Source organism: Anomaloglossus baeobatrachus, chromosome 6, assembly GCF_048569485.1.
Source record: "Anomaloglossus baeobatrachus isolate aAnoBae1 chromosome 6, aAnoBae1.hap1, whole genome shotgun sequence".
Taxonomy (NCBI): Eukaryota; Metazoa; Chordata; class Amphibia; order Anura; family Aromobatidae; genus Anomaloglossus; species Anomaloglossus baeobatrachus.
In genome coordinates, this window is record NC_134358.1 from 121,628,670 (window position 1) to 121,649,861 (window position 21,192).

Here is a 21,192-nt window from a genome sequence, read left to right on the forward strand (position 1 = left end):
GTTAAAATCTTATCCATATGCTTGCAATTGTTATCCTCTGTGGATTACACCTGTGTAATAATGGGGGCTGGATAGGTCTCTGTCATGGGGATAGGATGAATGAACAGGGACACTTAAGATGGCCCTCAGACTGGGGACCCTGCGCTATCACTTATCTCAGAGGTACGCTTGATGGTAGTGAGATCTGAGCCACCACCATGACCCTAACTCCTGTCCAATCCCTGGTGTGTAATGCCTCTCCCCCAGGGGTTTTGCAGGACCATAGTCACAAACCCCACAACTAAACACAGACAAGGGAAAAAACAAAACTTATGCACACTGCAAACAAACACAAAGGAGCGACTATACATGCACAGGGGAAACTATCGTAAAAGGGAAGAAGTAAACTGACAACTGGGAAACTTCCGCACCACACAGTATAGCACACCACAGATCACCAATAGATTGGATCACCACAATAAGATCGGAATCGCTGCTATTATCGGAACTGAGCACCAGGATCCAGAATCTTATATAGGAAGGAGACTGCTGTGATTGGTAATTAGCAACCTGAACTCCTAGTAGAGTTTCCCAGGTCAGCAGGAATTAACTCCTGCAGGACTGAGGAATAGTGGACATGAAACAGCCGATGCCCAGCTCTGGCTGACAATAGGTTGCTTGTCAGACTTTGCAGTGTGAACAGGGCATGATGCTACCATGGTACCTAACGAGTTTGGAACTGAACATCACATGACAGTCTCACTTTTACAACAGGCCCAGTCAATCATCTTCTTCAGACCTCTGTAAAACTCAGCTCCGGAAGACAGGTAAAAGGTGTTGCAACCAGGAGACTACTGAAAGTCTTCTTCGACTGTCACAGTGGTGGTGACGCTCTTGATGGATCTACACAACGGCAGGGATGGTACAGGGATGAATTCCTCAATATGAGGCCAGTTCTTTACGAGTAAAAATAAGGGCATTTTTTTCAGTCCCTATTTTAGACATAGTTGCAGACCACAGGTCTAGTGACCCGAACTGACAGTTTCATAGGAATCCACTAGTGAGTCTGAAGCAAACAGCCATACTGAAAAAGCAATAATATAAAGTTATCCTTTAGGAGTACTCTTGACTTTACTTTGAGATATAAGATAAGAATTCTTCTGGAGGATTTCAATTCTTTGATTCCATGAAACGCTATATACTGTACATACTTGGCTGTGACCCATATTAAGCACATGTTTAAACACAGCATAGTCTAGTTAATATAATTACACATTTTTTGGTAAGTTGTATTTTATATCAGTAAGTTGAAAGCACATTTTTTGCAAACTAGTTAGGATGAGAAGATGATCTGTTAGTAAATGAAGAAATCAAAGTATTTCCTACCCATAAGAGTAAATATCATGTACTGAATTTGATTCCAGAGATGGTGCAGTATCATTACTATAGTCAGAATTGATAAGCTGAGAACTAAGCCCTGTGAGGAGATAAGAAAACATTCTTTCACCATTGACATTAGTATAATACAGGCTTCAACAAGGATCCATAGCTTTATCATTCAAGCACTAAAAATGTCATGATGGAAGTTTAGAGTAAAAACATTACCCCAGTGAATTGAATTATGGGAGCGATGTGTTAGGATTTACACTCATGTAATATACAGTCATGCCATGGTATATGGCCTGTGACATGACACTCACCTATGTAACAGAGTTTGGCTATTTCTCACCGAGTTTTAAGCCTCCTACACATCTGTTTCTGTTTCAGTTGATAACTGCTAAAATCCTACATATAATAATGCTGATTATTATCATTTACTTACTATAATTAGTTACTCATACACCTGACTGTAACCCTAGAAAACTCCTGTCGTTGTATAAGTATACCTAGAAGAATTAATGCTCTTTTGAAAGCATAGGTCGGTCACACCAAATGATTTTTTTTTGTTCATTGAATTTCAGTTCTTATTTTAAGGCTTTTTTCCATAACTGTCCAAAATGTTTCCAGGGTACTGTATAGCCACACATATTTTCATGTCGATAAATACCATATTTTGTTCTTGAATTTTTCATGTGAGATCAACTCTGCAACTTTTAAATTACATTTACCAAGTATATGGAAATATCTAGTTAGCGTTATAAGTACTATTTTCACATCCATGAAATACTGACTTCCCAGCCTGATAATGCCAGCCCCCAGCTGTCTGCTTTACCTTGGCTGTTTATCAAAAGAAGGAGGCTTCCCACATTGTTCTTTTATATATTTAAATAAATGAAAAAATCTATTTTTGGATAACCAGCCAAGGTAAAGCAGACAGCTAAAGGCTGTAGGGAAAATGATTGGACAATTGATTTAAAATACCAATAGGATATTAGGATTTTTTTTCGTGTTTCAAAGGTTTATCACAAATTGACTTTACTGAAAGACAAAGTTATTTATGTATCAGTAGAATCAACCTTTAGTTATAAAATGAGGTTATTTAACAGGTTGCGCCCTAAGATATGCAATCACTTTATGATCCGTGGATTTGATAGAGATTTTATTGTAAACTGTAAAATGATGATGATTGCAATCAAAATACAGTGGAACCTCGGTTTACGAGTAACTCAGTTTGCGAGAATTTCGCTATACTGGCAAAGCTTGCTGTAAATTTGTAACTCAGTTTACGAGCAAGCTTTGCTGTACAAGCAAACACTCACCGCACACACTTCTGGTTCCGTACTTTCACCGCGCTCTGACCCGCTCCTGCAGTCCGCACAAACACACACTAACACATATTATGCTCACCTTACCTTCCGTTCCCTCGCTGGCCTCACAGTTCTTGTAGTCCGCCGGTACAAGATGTGGATCCGGTAACCATCGCGACGATGGAGAAACTTCCACTGTCAGCCGCTACTCAAAGGCAGCGCGCTGGCCAATCAGAGGCAAGTGGCTCATGCCTTTGACATCAGCTCTCTGGCAGCGAAAGGTCCGGCATCGGTCGCGATGGTTACCCGATACACATCCTGTACCTGCGGACTACAAGAACCACGAGGCCGACGATGGAATGGAAGGTAAGGTGAGCATAATATGTGAGTTTTTGTGTGTTTATGCATGTGTGGAATGGCACAATAGGGGACCAGGATGGGACATTGAACAAGTTGTGGAACGAATTGTCTGCATTCCAATGATTTCCTATGGGAAATTTTGCTTTGCTAGACGAGTAACTTGGTTTACAAGCACACTCCCAGAACGAATTGTTATCGTAAACCAAGGTTCCACTGTAACAGCACAACTTCTTCTAACTATATATACTGTGATATAAATATCACAGATACAACAAAGCAACGAAAATGGAAACTGGAGAAAGTATCCTATTTTTATGGATTGTTTCAATTTACAGATGTTGCTAGCTGTATTTTTGCAATGAAAAAAAGATTTGCTAGTAAATCCCTGAGGTATTAGATAAAGTACAAGAGTTTTTGTTTGAGCACCTGTATGTTTCTACGTACTGTTGATAGTAGTATTTAAAGACTTTATTAGTACCAATAGGATATATACCCTAATAGGAGTAATGAAGTTTTCAGAAAATCCATTAAAAGGAACCTGCCACCAGATTTTTCATGTGTGAACTAAGACTAGCAGCTTCAGTATCACCTGCTCTGCTTTCCATTAAGGTGTATATTATCCCCTGACTCCCCCTGTATAACCCCCAAAACCTTTTTATCTTCTCCTGTGCTGTATGTAAATTTGGTTTGTCCGGTCAGATGGGTGTCCTTGCTGCAGCATCTATCTCTACTCCCTGCCACTGAGTGCCATTCAATTCCTCTGATTGATGTGGATGACATCTCCTGCTTCATCCACATAGCTGTGGGAAATCTTGCGCCTGCGCATGCACATTGCTGGCATGCGCATGTGCACTTCGCTCTGCCCTTCTGCAGGCAGAGCATAATACATAAGTCTGCCTGCGCAAGCTGGCGACCTGTCTGCACAGTAGCCTGGCAAAATTTCACGCCTGCCCAGAGACATCGACAGCTCGCACATGCACTTATGTTTTAGGCTCTGCCCACAATAGGGCAGAGCAAAGTGAGCATGCACGTGTGGGTAATATGTATGTGCAGGCGCAAGATTTCCCACAGCTGTCTGTGTGAAGACATAGCCCTGTTCAATGTCTGTCAGGGGTTAATGTTCTTAATTTGGAAAGACATGGGTCCCTGTGGTATGTTAACTCACATTTATTAAATCATTGTTTTCCGCCGGACTCATTGCAAGACTTACTTCCATTGTTTGAGTAGGTGTATTGCTAAATTAATGTAAATTCCCTCAGCCTCTCTGTCTACCTCACTCAGATGAGAATTATACAGGATAATTAACTATGCGGATTGGCATGCGACACAATAAGAGCACAGCCTTATTTCACCAATCCTGTAAAACCACTATACCGTGGGATGAGTGCCCGAGAGATATAAAAAGGGACTGCTGGAGTCACCAGGAGGTCTTTGCTACATGGCTTTAATCTAGGGGTTTCGGTCCCGGTTGGAAGTCCTTTACCCAGCCTAGGCACTTCAGCACCGGTTAGGGGATCAGAAACTGGATTATATTGTACAGGAGTACCACCAAGGATTCTAGGATTCGGCTGGAAGAAACCCAGGTTGGGACGATTTGGTTACCTGGTTACGGACCTTGCAGTGTTCATGAAGGTTCCTATGCTTGTCACTATCCTGTTCCCGGTGGGTGCTTGCCAAAAGCAGGGTGCTGCTAGTTTGGGGCCTTGAAAGCTTCGAAAGCACGAATATGCTAATCCCTGGTGAGCCAGCGGAACAATGACTCTGTTGCCCGTTACATGTGTGATTTGCATGATTTTGTGTTACATACCTTTGACTGTTGGGGATCCAATAAAGTTTAATTATTGTAGTCCCGCACCCTGTGTTGTCTGATTAGTGTTCTGTCCATGGGTAAGGCGTTTGGGCTTTCAGTTGGGATGAGCCCTGGTCCATGTGGTCTTTCTAAGGGTGACCGGGCCAGTGGATGAGAGCATCCACTGACACCCATGTCTCCACAATGTGGATGACACCGGAGGTGTCATGCACATCAATAAGAGGAAAAGGAAAGCAATCAGTGCTGCAGTGGAGGGATAGTCGCTGCATCAAGGAGTCCGATCGGACTACTAGACCATTTGGATTTACATACAGCGCGGGAGAATATAAAAAGGTTTTAGGGGGGCATACAGGTGGAGTCAGGGAATGATATACACCTTTTTTGGAATGCAGCACAGGCGAAGCTGAAGGTGCTAGTCTTAGTTCACACATGAAAAATCTGGTGACAGATTACCTTTAATGGATTTTCTGAAATCTTCATTGTTTTTGTCTCAGAAAATTACTCAAAGTTTTGATGTAACCCAATCGTGAGTAAATACTCCACCACACTCCCTTGTTCACCAAATTATTAATTAAAAAGAAAGTTTCAACGTAATCCAATCCTGAAGAGCGTTACAAAGTCTGTACCTGCTGATGAGCGCAAGTGACCAATGGAGACTCTTTTTGAAAATGTTCTGAGAACAAAGCTCCAATAACACCAATGTTGAGGTGGCGTTCGCTAATTGGGGGAACTATGGGTAAGTGTATAATATACTGCGCTAGATAGACATCACTCCTGTGATGGTTTGTTATTGTATTGCACACTTTAGTGAAAGAGGAACCCTCCTCTTTACTATGTTTATTTAGCTATTGGCACTTCTTGCTGTCTCCAATCCTTATCTGCACCATGATTTTAAATATGTTTATTTTGTTACTATGATATTTAATAAAATATTTGTCTCTATTTAATAACTTAGCTGGATATCATGACTCCATTTGTCATAGGTTTATGATGTCTCATTCAGATCTAGCAGAGCTGAGAAGGTTGGAGACGTTACATATGTTTATACTCTGCTTGACCTAAACCATCTCTCTACCCTACCACTCTACCCTGTCACTGTGCTCTGCCCTGTCATTCTGCCCTGTCATTCTGTCCTATCACTGGGCTCTGCCTTGCCACTCTGCTCTGTCATTCTGCCATATCAATCTCTCCTGTCACTCTGCTCTGTCATTCTTTTCTGCTCAGCCATTCTACTTTGTCATTCTGCCTAATCACTCTGCCCTGATGCTCTACCCTGTCACTCTGCTCTGCCACTCTGTTATGCCTTGCCACCCTGCCCTTTCATTCTGCCCTGCCACTCTACCCCGTCAGTCCCCCCGGTCATTCTGCTTTGCCACTCTGTCCTGTCACTCTGCCCCACCACTCTGCCCTGCCTCTCTACTCTGCCACTTTGGCCTGTCACTCTGCTCTCCCCTGCCACTCTGGCCTGTCATTTTGCCCTGTCACTATGCCACATCACTCTGCTCTGCCATTCTGTCCTGCTTTGTCACTGTGCTCTGAACTGCCAATGTGACCTGTTATTCTGCCCTGTCACTCTGCACCATCACTTTGCTCTGCCCTGTCATTCTGTCCTGTCACTCTGCCCTCGCGTTCTGCCCTGCTGCTCTGCCCTGCTACTTTACCATGCCATTCTGCTCTGCTTTGCTGCTCTACCTTACCGCCCTGCCACTATGCTCTGCCACTATGCTCTGTCACTGTGCTCTTCCCTGTCACTAGTCTCATTCACTCTGTGTCTCTGCCCTGCACTCTGCCACGCCACCCTACATTATTACCCTGCCACACTGCCCTGCCACTATTCCCTGCCATTCTACCCCACCACTTTGCCTCTCCGCTCTTCCACTGTGCTCTGCTCTTACCTGTCACTGTCCCCTGCTACTCCCCCTGTCACTCTACTTCATCACTCAGCTCTGGTCTGCCACACTGCCCTGCCACTCTGATCATTCATTCTGCCATTTTATTTTGTACAGTCACTCTACCCCATCACTCTCTTCTGCCCTGACCTGCTGCCCTGCCACCCTGCCACTATGCCCTGCCACTCTGCTCTTTGCTGCCACTCTGCTTTGTCATTCTGCCCTGTCACTATGCTCTTCCCTACCACTCTGTCCTGTCATTCTGCCCTTTCCTCTGCCTGTTCACTCTGTTCTGGTGCTCTGCCCTGCTTAGTGCCCTTTCACACTGCCCTGCCACTCTGCCCTGCCACTCTGCTCCTCCCTGCCACTCTTCCCTGTCATTCTTCCCTGACCTGTCACTCTTCCCTGCCACTCTACCCTGCCACTCTGCTCCTCCCTGCCACTCTACCCTGTCATTCTTCCCTGACCTGTCACCGGTTCCTGCCACTCTGCCGTGCTACATCTGATGCAGCATCTCTGACAGTTTCAGCTCTGCTACATCTGAGTGAGACAATTAGATGTAGCAGGGCACAGACAGCCAGATGTAAGAGATAGAGGAAGAGAGAGAAAGAGAGAGAACTTATCGTCTGGAAGCACGGACAGAGGGTTGCAGGATGGTGAGACATATGCACGGTCAAGTGTTATTATTAGTGATGAGCAGACTTACAGATAACCGGGACCGGTGGATCCCAGTAATCCAGTTTTTAAAATCTGGTTCTGGCACAGATTTTGGTCCCCATTTAAGTCTATGGGGACCAGAATCTGGTGGTTAAAAATGGTGGTAGAAGGGATAAGGGGATAGGAGCAAGTGCACTGTACTTACTGAGGCTCCGGCACAGCTGTACAATGCTCCTGTGGTCTCTCATTCACTTCCTGGGCTGCTCTTTATTGCTCATCCATATACACTTCTTTCCTCTCTCACCAGCCATCCTGGCTTCTTTGATTGGTTGCAGTCAGACGTGCCCCTAGCCCGTGTGACAGCATTTGACTGCAACCAATCACAGGTGCTGTCTGCGAGTCAGTATCATGGTATAAAATTAATCATCATGGGACCTTGTGTGGATTATGTTTGTGTTTATTAACTTTCACTTAGTAATGGGGGGCTCATAGACTCTCCACGTTACTAATCTAGGGCTTAGTGGCAGCTATGGGCTGTTACTAACCCCTTATTACCTCAATTTTCACCGCACCAGAGAAATCGGGAAGACCATGGTAAAGTGCCGGGATTGTCGCATCTAATAGATGCAACAATATTGGCCAGCTGCAGGCTGCTATTTTAAGGCTGGGGGTGGCCCAATAAGCATGGGCCTCCCCACACTGAGAATACCAGCCCCCAGCTGTCAAGCTTTACCATGGCTAGGTATCTATATTGGGGGTAACAGCACATCATTTTTAAAATTATTTACTTAAATAATTAAAAAAAAAGCCGCATGTGGTCCCTCACAGAACCAAGAACCAAGATAAGTGCACAGCTAAGGGATGAAGCCTGTAGCCATATGCTTTATCTGTGCTGGGTATTATGATATGGGGGACCCTACACCAAATATTTTTTATTTATTTTTATACTACGATACTGACCCGCAGACATCGACTGTGATTGTTTGCAGTCAGACGTTGTGACACAGGCTGGGGGTGTGTGTCTGACTGCAACCAATCACAGATGTCAGGATGGCCGGTGGGCAGGGAAAGCAGTGCATATGGATGAGCAATGATGAGAGGCCCAGACAGTGAAGGAGAGGCCGCAGGAGTAGTGTACATCCGTGTCGGAGACTCAGTAAGTATGATGCGCTTGCTTCATTCTTATATGCTTTATTTTTCCTTTATTTTGTTTTTTATTTCCCCAGTGCCGGATTTGGATCAATCCTGGGACCAGGTCCGGCACCTGGTACTTTTGAATACGCGCAGATCCGGACTTTTACAGTACGGGTCTGCCCATCATTAATTATTATTACATTTTTAGCAGCTCGCTTGGCCTTTATTGTTCAACAACATGGCTGCTGCAGCTGATTGCCATGTTGCTGAATTGAATTAGCCAGAAGGGAATGACTAATAATTAGGGATAATCAAATACCTCAAATATTCGGCTTCGCGAATATTTTCCGAATACCTCGCCGCTATTCGACTATTCGATGCGCAATGTAAATCTATGGGAAGCCAGAATAGTACTGAATAGTTGTTATTCGGTTTTCCCATACACTTACATTGCGCATCGAGTATTCGCGAATAGTCGAATAGCGGCGCGGTATTCTGAAAATATTCGCAAAGCCGAATAATCAAAGTATTCGTTCATCCCTACTAATAATTTGTATACTGAAGAACACAAATTTTTGTAAAATTTGAGTAGAATTTAATTTCACTCGAATAAGTTATCAAATTGTTGCATATTTTGTCTTTATAACCTTGGCTAGGAATGTATTATTAAAGCCTTGTTATTCAACGTACAAGTACGGAAATTCACAATCCAAATCCCTTTTGTAGGGCATCACAAAATACAAAAATTGCCCCAAAAGAGCCACGTTGTGCAGATGTAAAGCATTTTTTCTCATTTGAATGCAGTCTTTTCGATATGCTCCTCGGTTTTCTGATGCATAGTATTTTTAGTTCATAAATTGTGCTAACCTACATAGAGATTTTACACAGATTCTTTTTGAAAACTAGTAAGTTGGGATACATTATTCCTTTTTGCATGAGATTATGCGTCATGAGTTGGGTTAAAAAATAAATTTTAGGTATTAAAATGTTCAGAACTAGCTCTGTACAGAATAGGCAAAGAATATAGAATTCCCACAGACTCCAGTATTCCAAATTAACCAGCTTTTCACTCACACTACAATGAATTGCTTGTGGAGGTGGAAATTTCGACACGTCCAGCACCAATGTGACAATGAAAGTTTATTCAGCACCCATTAAAAAAACATAAACCATCTAATGAGAAATTAACTTTTAATTACATAGTTGGAATGTCACTTTTTTTGGAGCCGTTAGTAAGAGCTTGGCTGATGCTGTATGATTTTTAATGGAGTCTGAATGAACTGAGATTTTTTATTGGTGCGGGTCGTTTCTTCTAGGCAAATACCGTATACCGGATACTGTTTCTTGCACAATTATAAAACATAATTTAAGATTATGAAACAATATGTAAATGTAAACAATATACATTATTATTATTTATTTGCAACATTTAAGCAGTCTTTTTTAAAAATCAATGCTAACACTAAAATGTATTAACTGGTGAGCGTAAGGTATATTAATAAACTAAGAGAAGAAACTAATATTAAACTAAAGGCTTAGTAGTTCATAAACTTATCATAGAGCTACACAGAAGTGTCATAATGTATTTTTAATCTCCACTTTTAGTAAGTCTATTCTTTATGCCTCTTTTATACGTCCACATAAAACGCACACGTGTTTCACGATCCGTGGTGTAGGTGCATATGTGGGTGTCCGTGTGTGTGTGTTATGTGTGCTGTCCATGTGACATCCGGATAGCACACGGACAGCATGTGCTAGTATACTTACCTGTCCACAGCGCTGCTGTCTGCGGCGCTGCTGTTACTTCCGGGTCCGCAGTGAGTGCAGTGAATATGCAATGAGCATAATGAGCAGGCCTGGAAGCCACAGCAGAATCAGAGACAGCAGCGCCGGAAACAGGCAAGTATAACAATTTTTGATTTTATGTGACACGTGTTTTCTTCAATACATGTCACACTGATGTCACATGGATCGCATCAGCGTGCTGCCTGTGTGACACCCATGCTGCTGGACAAAAGTGAACATGTCGCCGTGTGGAGCACACAGACACATGTGTGCTAGGCAGTGTGAAAACACAGACGTGTGCACAAACCCATTGAATTTGATGGGTCTACGTGTGTCCATATCTCCGGTATGTGTGAAAACGAACATCACACATACTAATAACACGGACATGTGACGGAGGCCTTAGTCATTATAGCATTATAAGAAGGCTCATAGTTAGTGATGATCGAGCACTACAATGCTCGGGTGCTCAGTACTCATAACGAACAGATGGTTGCTCGGACAGGCTCAACTCGTGTACCGAGTATAATGGAAGTCAATGGGAACTCAAGAATTTTTCAAGATCTTCCAGAAAAATGCTTTCATTTTTAACTTCCATTATACGTGGTACACAAATAGAGCCCATCTGAGAGTGTGATCGCTCATTACGAGTTCTGAGCACCTGAGCATGGTACTGCTCGCACATCAAAGTGTTTTATTTTGTTTTTTACTAGCGTAGCAATGTCAAGGCACATATAGGCAACATGGACATGATTACTGACCTGCGGATTATTTGCAGATGGACTGGTTTCCTTACCAGCCACTACCACACTCTCCTCAATGAGTCCTGCTGTTGGGTCTACTTTCTTTTCAGTCATTTCCTTAGGAATGGAAGGATCTATCTGACCCACAGCATCATTCAGCTGGAGCTTGTTTGGTTTAGATTGCTGCTGTGCTTGGCTCTTATACCAGTTAGGGTAAAATAACGGATCTGAGGTTTCTGCAGTTGAGAGCACTTGAAGGTTAGGAGTCTGTTGAATACCACTTGGCTCAACACCATCCTTTATCAGAACAAATAAAATAGAAAGCCATGTTATCTTCTGGAATGCAACCTCAATTTCCTGGACATGTAGATTCAGCTTATAAGGCAACATATCGGAGAGCAAGCAAGATCCCAAGCTAAAAAGCATTAAGGTCCTAATGACGATGGCATAGTCAATGGATTCCGCAACTGTATTTCCTAATACAATAGCTTTTAGAGTCAGATATAGAAAAGAAATACATCAATAATAAAGTCAGCATTAATAATACAAGATTTACGCTATCATCCAATCTCCAAAAGCAGCACATAGGAATTGTAGCCAGCATGAAAAAAGCATGATCTTAATACATTAGTTTATAAAAAGGACCTTTCACGAATTTTTTCCTGTTGAACTGGTCACATAATGTAATAGTAGCTGCAGAGAGCATTAAAAAGGAGGTTTTTTTATTTTGCCTTTCTGTTGTGGAGATATTACCAAAGTATTTAGAGTTAAGCCTGCTTTACACGCAGCAATATATCTTACAATGTGTCGGCGGGGTCACGTCGTAAGTGACGCACATCCGGCATTGTAAGGTACATTGCAGTGTGTGACAGGTACGTGCGATTGCGATTGAGTGTTAAAACGTTCATCGCATGCACATCGTTCATTTCTCTAGAATTGAACGTCAGATTGTTCAACGTTCCCGGGGTAGCACACATCGCAGTGTGTGACACCCCGGGAACGATGAACAGATCTTACCTGCGTCCTGCGGCTCCCGGCCCACAATGCGGAAGGAAGGAGGTGGGCGGGATGTTTACGTCCCGCTCAGCTCCGCCCCTCTGCTTCTATTGGCCGGCTGCCGCGTGACGTTGCTGTGACGCCGAACGTCCCTCCCACTCCAGGAAGTGGATGTTCGCCGCCCACATTGAGGTCGTATGGAAGGTAAGTACGTGTAACGGGGGTTAATCGTTTGTGCGGCACATTCAACAAATTGAACATGCTGCACATACGATGGGGGCGTTGCAAATCGCATACGATATCGTATGCAAAATTGCAACGTGTAAAGCAGGCTTAAACTTTAGTTAATGCCAAGTGGGTCTTTTCACTGAGTTGTGTACTTCTTCTTCCTATATGAGTTGCTATCTGATAACTTGGACTCGATAAATACTTTGATTGCAATAATCTCAGCAATGGAGAGGCAAAATAAAAAATAAATATATACTTTTTTTTCAATTTGCAGCAACTATTACATCTTGCAATATGAATATTTGTTGACAGGTCCTCTAGGGGTGTTTCCTAACAAAGACATTTATAACCTGTGCTGCGGAAAGATGAGTCATGCAGAGATCCCAACTGGTGAAACGAATGGGGGTCCATTTGAATTGTCTATTTTTCCTTCTCTTTAGGCCCCCTTAACACGTCTGTGAAAAACTTTCGTGTTTTACTCAGCTTTGTTGAAGGTGCGTATGGCCTATCCAGGTGCCTTGATTTTGGCACACTAGTGTTCACCTTGTGCTATCCGTGATAGCACACAGAGAGCAGAAACCTTTTACTCACCTGTCCCTGGCACTGCTGTCTCTCGTGCTGATGTTTCCGGCGTTTCTGCTTCCGCGTCCGTGGTGCAGTGAATATTCATGAGCATAATGAGCAGGCCTCGAAGCAAGTGACAGCAGTGCTGAAGACAGCAGCGCTGGAGACAGGTGAGTATAGAAATGTTTTTATTTCAAAGACACTTCTTTACGCCAGTACATGTCACACTGATGCCACAAGGATCACACCACTGTGTGGTCCGTGTGACATCAGTGCTGCCAGAGAAAAACGGACTTGTCTCCATGCAGAACACACAGACATGCTACACACGGACTTCTGAAAACACTGATGTGTGCGTAGACCCATTGATTTTAATGGGTCTGCATATGTCCGTGTTACCGGTACGTATGAAAACAGAGGTCATACGTACCAGAATCACTGACGTGTGAAGGATGCCTTAGTCAGGGTTACATTGAGAACATTTAAAAAGCAACCTCGGTTGAACCTCTGGTCACGTGAACCTGGAGTGGACTAGGAGGGCACTGAAAATGGTAGCAGTCAGCGACTGGGGAGTATATTTCTGCCATCATTACACATACACACATGATTGCTAAAAAAGGAGAAATTAAAATATCTCTGGAGTGGTCTTTTAAAGTATTGATTGACTCTAACTTCTCTTTCCTTACTTTAGTGGTTCTTGCCATATTTTGGCTTCAAATAGTTGTTGACTAGGACACAGCAATGTATGGCAGTGTGCTCCGTTTCCACTGCAAATGAACTCTTGATGAAGCATACCTGTTAATTTGAAGCCATTTGAGTTGACGACCTAATGAAGCTACTTGAGAGAATGCCATGGGGTGCAAAATGTCATCAAAGTAAGAGGGGGGAACTTTGAGGAATCTAAAGCCAGCTTTACACCTTACAATTAGGTCTGCGATCTCGTATGCGATGTGACATGCCCAGGTCGCATATGCGATTGAATGAGATTGCACGTAGGTCGTTCATTTGCTGTCACACGAGCGTTAGTAGCCTATGTTAAATTGGTCAATTTTGTGTGCGATCCTTTAGATCACGTGTTCTGTGACGTATGCATTGGGCACCTTTTTTTTTTTTATTTATTGACTTGACAAGCATGTGTAATGTGTAGGGATGCGTTTTTACTATGTCATCTGCCATTCAGCTCTGCTACATGGCCGCTGACAGCAGACACAGAGAGCCATGTAGCAGAGGTGAATGGCAGATGACAGCAGACACAGACAGAGCCGCACTGTCAGAATGAACTCGGGTGAACTTCACCCGACTTCATGGTCATGCTGCGGCTCTGTCTGTGTCGCGCCCTGATTAGCGGTCACCTGTGAAGGACTCACCGGTGACCGCTAATCCCCTGAGTAACTGAAGTTAGCAGCCCTCTCTCATACTCACCAATCCCCGATCCCCGGCGCTGCACGGCGTTCACACTGCTCTGGCGGCTTTTACTGTTTTGAAAAAGCCGGCCGCCCATTAAACAATCTCGTATTCCCTGCTTACCCCGCCCACCGGCGCCTATGATTGGTTACAGTGAGACACGCCCCCCACGCTGAGTGACAGGTGTCACACTGCACCCAATCACAGCAGCCGGTGGGCGTGTCTATACTGTGCATTGAAATAAATAATTAAATAATTAAAAAAAACGGCGTGCGGTTCCCCCCAATTTTAATACCAGCCAGATAAAGCCATACGGCTGAAGGCTGGTATTCTCAGGATGGGGAGCTCCACGTTATGGGGAGCCCCCCAGCCTAACAATATCAGCCAACAGCCGCCCAGAATTGCCGCATACATTATATGCGACAGATCTGGGACTGTACCCGGCTCTTCCCGATTTGCCCTGGTGCGTTGGCAAATCGGGGTAATAAGGAGTTATTGGCAGCCCATAGCTGCCAATAAGTCCTAGATTAATCATGTCAGGCGTCTATGAGACACCCTCCATGATTAATTTGTAGATTACAGTAAATAAACACACACCCGAAAAAATCCTTTATTGGAAATAAAAAACACACACACATTCCCTGGTTCACCACTTTAATCAGCCCCAAAAAGCCCTCCTTGTCCGGCGTAATCCAGGATGATCCAGCGTCGCATCCAGCGCTGCTGCATGGAGGTGACCGGAGCTGCAGCAGACACAGCCGCTCCGGTCACCTCCACACAGCAAATGAACACAGCCGTGCGATCAGCTGACCAGTCACTGAGGTTACCCGCTGTCACTGGATCCAGCGGTGGATGCAGCGGTGACAGCGGGTAACCTCAGTGACAGGTCAGCTGATCGCCGGCTGTCTTCATTTGCTGTGTGGAGGTGACCGGAGCGACGGTGTATTCTGCAGCTCCGGTCACCTCCATGCAGCAGCGCTGGAAGCGACGCTGGATCATCCTGGATTACGCCGGACAAGGAGGGCTTTTGGGGCTGATTAAAGTGGTGAACCAGGGAATGTGTGTGTGTTTTTTATTTCCAATAAAGGATTTTTTCGGGTGTGTGTTTATTTACTGTAATCTACAGATTAATCATGGAAGGTGTCTCATAGACGCCTGACATGATTAATCTAGGACTTATTGGCAGCTATGGGCTGCCAATAACTCCTTATTACCCCGATTTGCCAACGCACCAGGGCAAATCGGGAAGAGCCGGGTACAGTCCCAGATCTGTCGCATATAATGTATGCGGCAATTCTGGGCGGCTGTTGGCTGATATTGTTAGGCTGGGGGGCTCCCCATAACGTGGAGCTCCCCATCCTGAGAATACCAGCCTTCAGCCGTATGGCTTTATCTGGCTGGTATTAAAATTGGGGGGAACCGCACGCCGTTTTTTTTAATTATTTAATTATTTATTTCAATGCACAGTATAGACACGCCCACCGGCTGCTGTGATTGGGTGCAGTGTGACACCTGTCACTCAGCGTGGGGGGCGTGTCTCACTGTAACCAATCATAGGCGCCGGTGGGCGGGGTAAGCAGGGAATACGAGATTGTTTAATGGGCGGCCGGCTTTTTCAAAACAGTAAAAGCCGCCAGAGCAGTGTGAATGCCGTGCAGCGCCGGGGATCGGGGATCGGTGAGTATATGAGAGAGGGGGATAGACTGACATGGACAGAGAGTGAGGGACAGAGATAGTGACGGACTGACAGAGATTAGTTAATGACAGCCATTGTGAGGCGCTTCAGAACGCAGCTTTTCAGCTGCGCTCTGAAGCAGACCTTTTTTAAGCTGCGGTGCAGAGCGCACACCTGCGCACATAGCCTCAGACAGAAAAATCGTATGAGGGATGTCACACGTTACAATTCACTAGTTTCGTACAACAAAACGTCCAATGTATGAGGAATAAACGACGTGTATGCGATCACCGTATTTTCGTTCAATCTTGATCGCATGTAGGTTTCACACGCAAATACGTCACGAACGATGCCGGATGTGCGTCACTTACAACTTGACCCCGACGACGGATTGAAAGATCTATTGAAGTGTGTAAAGCAGGCTTTAGGTTTAACACATATTATGATTTGTCTCGCAATTGTTTCTATTGCTCCTAGTTTCCACATATGTTCCTTCATGGTTTTGCTGCCTTCAGTCTTAATCTACAATGTTCTCATTCCAGTAAGAACAAGGAAAACCTATGCACGAATACGTATATCCAAAATCATTTGTACTGTAAAGAGAGCAGCAGCAGTCATGAGGTTCCATTCAATCCTGACCACATTTAGGAAGACCCCTATTTTTGTGATCAATGGAGGTCCCAACAATGATTGTCTCCACATGTATCTTTTTTTCTGTGGGTGACAAACATCTTTATGTAAAAACCTCTTTAATTAACTAATATTTGGTATTAATTAATGTGTGATTGGTTAAAACTAACAGCTTAGTTTGCCTCTAATTGTAAATTATAGAATATATGGTATGGTATACTAGCCCCTTTATAACCCAGCTATTTTCCATTTTTTCGCTTTTGTTTTTTACCTCCTCTTCTCCATAGAGCCATAATTTTTTTAAAAACAAAATTTCAATATTGCCATATGAGGACCTATTTTTTACAGGATGAGATTTCCTTTTGAATTAAACCATTCATTTTACCATATAGTGTACTAGAAAACGGGAAAAAAATTCAAAGTGAAATTCCACAATTGTTCTGGGGGGTTTTATTTACCAAGTTCACTATATGGTAAATCTGACTTTTTAATATGATTCCCCAGATCAGTGCCGGTTTGTAGCAAGTAGCGAACAGGGTGGACCATTTATATGGATACACCTAAATGAAAAGGGAATGGTTGATAATATCAACTTCCTGTTTGTGCCTCATTAGTATATGGGAGGGGGGAAACTTTTCAAGATGGGTGGTGACCATGGTGGCCATTTTGAAGTCAGCCATTTTGGATCCAACTTTATTTTTTCCAATGGAAAGAGGGTCATGTACAACATCAAACTTATTGAGAATATCACAAGAAAACAAAGGTGTGCATGGTTTTAACGTAACATTATTCGTTCATTAGTTATTTACAATTTTATGACCACTTATAAAATGTGTTCAAATTGCTGCCCACTGTGTTGGATTGTTAATGCAACCCTCTTCTCCCACTCTTGACACACTGATAGCAACTCCGCAGTGATGGCTAATTTTTTGTGCCCTACGCTGACATTTTTATTGATACCATTTTGGGGTAGATATGATGCTTTGATCGCCTCTTATTGTATGCTATTGCAATGTTGCGGCAACCCCCCAAAAAAGAATTCTGGAGGGTTTTTTTTTTCCATTACGCTGTTTACCGATCAGGTTAATTTGTTTTATATTTTGCTAGATTGGCATTTCTGAAAGTAACAATATCAAATATGAATATTTTTTTATTTATTTTTTTATTGTTTTATCTCACAGTGGGGAAAAGGAGGGTGCTTTGAATGTGTGTATTTTTTTAATTTTTCATATTTTTAAACTTTTTTTCACTTTTAGTTCTATTTACTAATGTTTGTGTTTTTTTTTAATTTTTTCCGTATTGTTAAAAACGTTCCCCTTTCTATTATATTTGCTAATGTATCAGCACTGCTTTGTATAGCAGAAATGATGATCTCCTAGGAATGTCGGTTTGCAGCCAGCATTCACAGGAGGATCACATCAGCTGATCCTTGGCTGACATGACAACCCAGTGGCACTCAATATTAAAAGGATACATTGGCATTGCATTACTGCTATAACAATAGTGGGAAAAAAGGATATAAATACATAGCTAATGTGAAAAATTAGTAAAAAATACATAGGCATTGCATTACTGCTTTGGAAATATTAGCAAAAAGAGATTCTTAAGTTATGTATTAGCCAACCCATGTAACCTCGACAAGGTGATCTCATTATATTGGGAACCTAACCTTAAATGCCTCTGTGTGACTAAAAATCTGCAAATTAGCCAATACATAAGCTAAGAATCTCTTTTTGCTAATATTTTCAAAGCAGTAATGCAATGTCTATGCATTTTTTTACTCAGTTTGCACATTAGCTATGTATTTATCTCTTTTTTTTTCCAATATTCTCATAGCAGTAATGCAATGCCAATGTATCCGTATATTATTGAGTGCCACTGGATATGCTTTTGTTGTCATGACAACCCATTGGCGGCCCACGATTATGTTATGGGTGCCCCGAAGGGAGTGGGAAATGACTTCGCTGGCTTGTGTTAAATCCTGCTGTCAGAGACTGACAGAGGGATTTAATTGGTTAGTAGACTCAGGTGGATCTCCAATCCACCCACGGCTGTTAGAGGCACATGACGTCTGATTAGATCAGCCTTCATCTGCAGGGAAAGGTGCGTGCTCACATGTGAGCCCACATCAAAGGCAGGGACACAACCAAGGTCATAAATATATGTCAAAGGTCGTGAAGGGGTGAAAGAGCAGTCAACCTAAAGCTCATAAATTATAACAGCAACACAAAAAAAAGCAGCCACTGTCATTGACAGATAAGTGTGTAATAATTAGTCCTCTTGAAAAGCACTGCAATCAGTCTTACCTTGCATAGACAAGGTAAGACACTACTTGCATGCAAAATATAGATTGAAAGAGCAAAAGGAGAATTCTACTTTTATGCTACGTAAGGAGAGTCATTGGACGCATTTAACGCCTTCACTGACCTAGAGTTTCCAGATCATAGAAGTTGGAAGGGACCTCAAGGGCCATCGGGTCCAACCCCCTGCGAGTACAGGTTGTCCTAAATCATCCCAGCTATATGACTATCCAGCTTTCATTGATGGAGAGCTCAATACCTCCCGTGGTCGCCTGTTCCACTCACTATCAGAGCGTTTATAGAAACATATCGATGATATAATCAATATCCTAAATAATCTAATAAAAGGTTATTTTTCTTAAATTATCCAGAAACCATTAACATTATAATATGATTGATTACTGATCTATACATGGAAGAAAGATCGAAATTCAGAAAATGAATTATCACTCCAAAGAAAACATGTCTGTCAGATTAGAACCTATCACCAGGAAAGTCTGTCTAAAATATTGCCATTTATTTAATATGCTATAAAAGCTGAACTATTGTCCTAGAGACCATGATGTCCCCTCGACATGTGACACTTAATCCAGACAAAAACCCTGAAGATTCATTACCAATGTGTAGTCACCATTCTTGGTCTTGTAGACTGTGAGCCCTCGCGGGCAGGGACCTCTCTCCTCTTGTACCTGTCTGTGCCTTGTATTGTTTATGATTATTGTACTTGTCCCTATTATGTATACCCTTTTCACATGTACAGCTCCATGGAATAAATGGTGCTATAATAATAATACCTTCCTTTCTCCTTTCAATGCCTGCTGCTGCCACTCGCGCAGCTTTGTGTCCCCAGTCACTTGGGTGAAGGGGAGCACTTTAGTAAAAATGAATAACACCTTCCCTATTGGTTCAGTGCTATGGGAGGTAACAGCCAATAACACTGTCAGGCCTAAGCCACATGGCGAGAAAATCGGTGCGAGTGGAGTGCGATAAAACATCGAATTCCACTCAAACCAATTCTAGCCTGTGTGTCAGCGCACGAGAGCGATTATTTTCTCAGCCCTAATCGGACCAAGAAAACAATCGCAGCATGCTGCGATTATAATGCAAGACTCTTTTCTCTCGCACCCATTCAAGTGAATGGGGCGAGAGAAAAATCGCACTGCACTCGCAGTACACCAGTGTACCTCGCGTGCAGAGCGAGAATCGCAATAGCCGGCTACGGAGGAGAGAGAGAGATAAATCCCTCCCTCCTCTCATCCATGCCAGCCCGCCCCCTTCAGGGCCGGCCCGCACCCGCAGCTGAGGTCTGCTCGCACAGTCGGACCTCAGTCGCAGGGATACTAGCATGACACTCGACTCCTGCTGTGCTGCCAGCGTGAGCCAAGTGTCATGCGAGCATCGCACTAGTGCCCCGTGTGGCCCCAGCCTCAATGTTTCCATTCAAGTTTCAGTGGAGGTATATGGAGTGTATGGCTCATTTTTTTTCCCAAAGTGTTCCCCATGCGATGGTCATGTAGATTTTTAAAAGGACCTGCTGGTTCTTCTGACATGTTTGTATAGGAAAGTGTTTGAAATTCTGATTACAATTCTGAAGCATCTTTGTCTGTGTTTCCCCTGTTTTTTTATTTTCTACTATTGATTGACAAAATAAAAAAAATATAAAAAACAATAAGTATGCTTTCAGCTATGAAGCTCTGTTTCATTAAAGTTTTGTAAGGTGTTTCACAATTTCAATTAAAATAAAATATTTCAGTTACGAGGTCCTCCTGATTATCTTCTCTCCGAGCGCACCGCTCCCCTGCCTTCGTACTTCCTGCTCCCTAGGGGATCATGTGTTTTTGTGTCTGCAACGTCAGAGGAGTGAAACGGGGGATCCTGGAAAACAGAGGCTGATAGAAAAAGTAAAAATCCCTCAGTTCATGAGGATGGAAAGAATTTTAAAGTACAAATATGAGTAACAATATGAACATGAGTATAAGTCTTTATTGTGAAGGAAAAATAGATCAAAGTTGTCCAGCATCTCTAGGTTGTAATATTAAAAAAATATTTTTTGTTAAAAATATTCCAGGTCCACGATATTTGATTCCATACAGGTCTCTTAAATACAATGGTCGTTTATGGACTCAAAACGCGAAGACGCCTATACAATGTTTGGTTTCTACATCATTTTCCCTTTTTTAATTATTTTTCAATAAATATGAGTCTTATTATTTTTCCACCCATGCATGTGACTAGCCCACCACGGGGCCTTAGGTGACTCGGTGTCAGGCCGGACTAGTCCAGGGTAGTTAGCGGTGGCGGGACCCGACTCCGTGACCCTGGTGGAGTCAATTAAAATGGCGGTATGGATG

The 21,192-nt window shown here is 43.1% G+C and overlaps 1 protein-coding gene across 5 annotated transcripts in view; it reads right to left on the bottom strand.

The window, feature by feature from the left end:
* The window catches only part of TRIM55 (tripartite motif containing 55), a 227,787-nt gene that overhangs the window by 53,180 nt on the left and 153,415 nt on the right, over nucleotides 1–21,192 (bottom strand). For 3 of the 5 annotated variants that reach the window (XM_075353219.1, XM_075353222.1, XM_075353221.1), the window contains exon 9: nucleotides 11,063–11,341. The exons of 1 other annotated variant lie outside the window; for it this stretch is intronic. In XM_075353219.1, coding sequence (XP_075209334.1) covers nucleotides 11,063–11,341 — 279 coding nt within the window. Of the gene's footprint in view, nucleotides 1–1,365; nucleotides 1,457–11,062; nucleotides 11,342–21,192 lie in introns of all 5 variants that reach the window. One more of the 5 variants, XM_075353220.1, reaches the window with a different exon arrangement.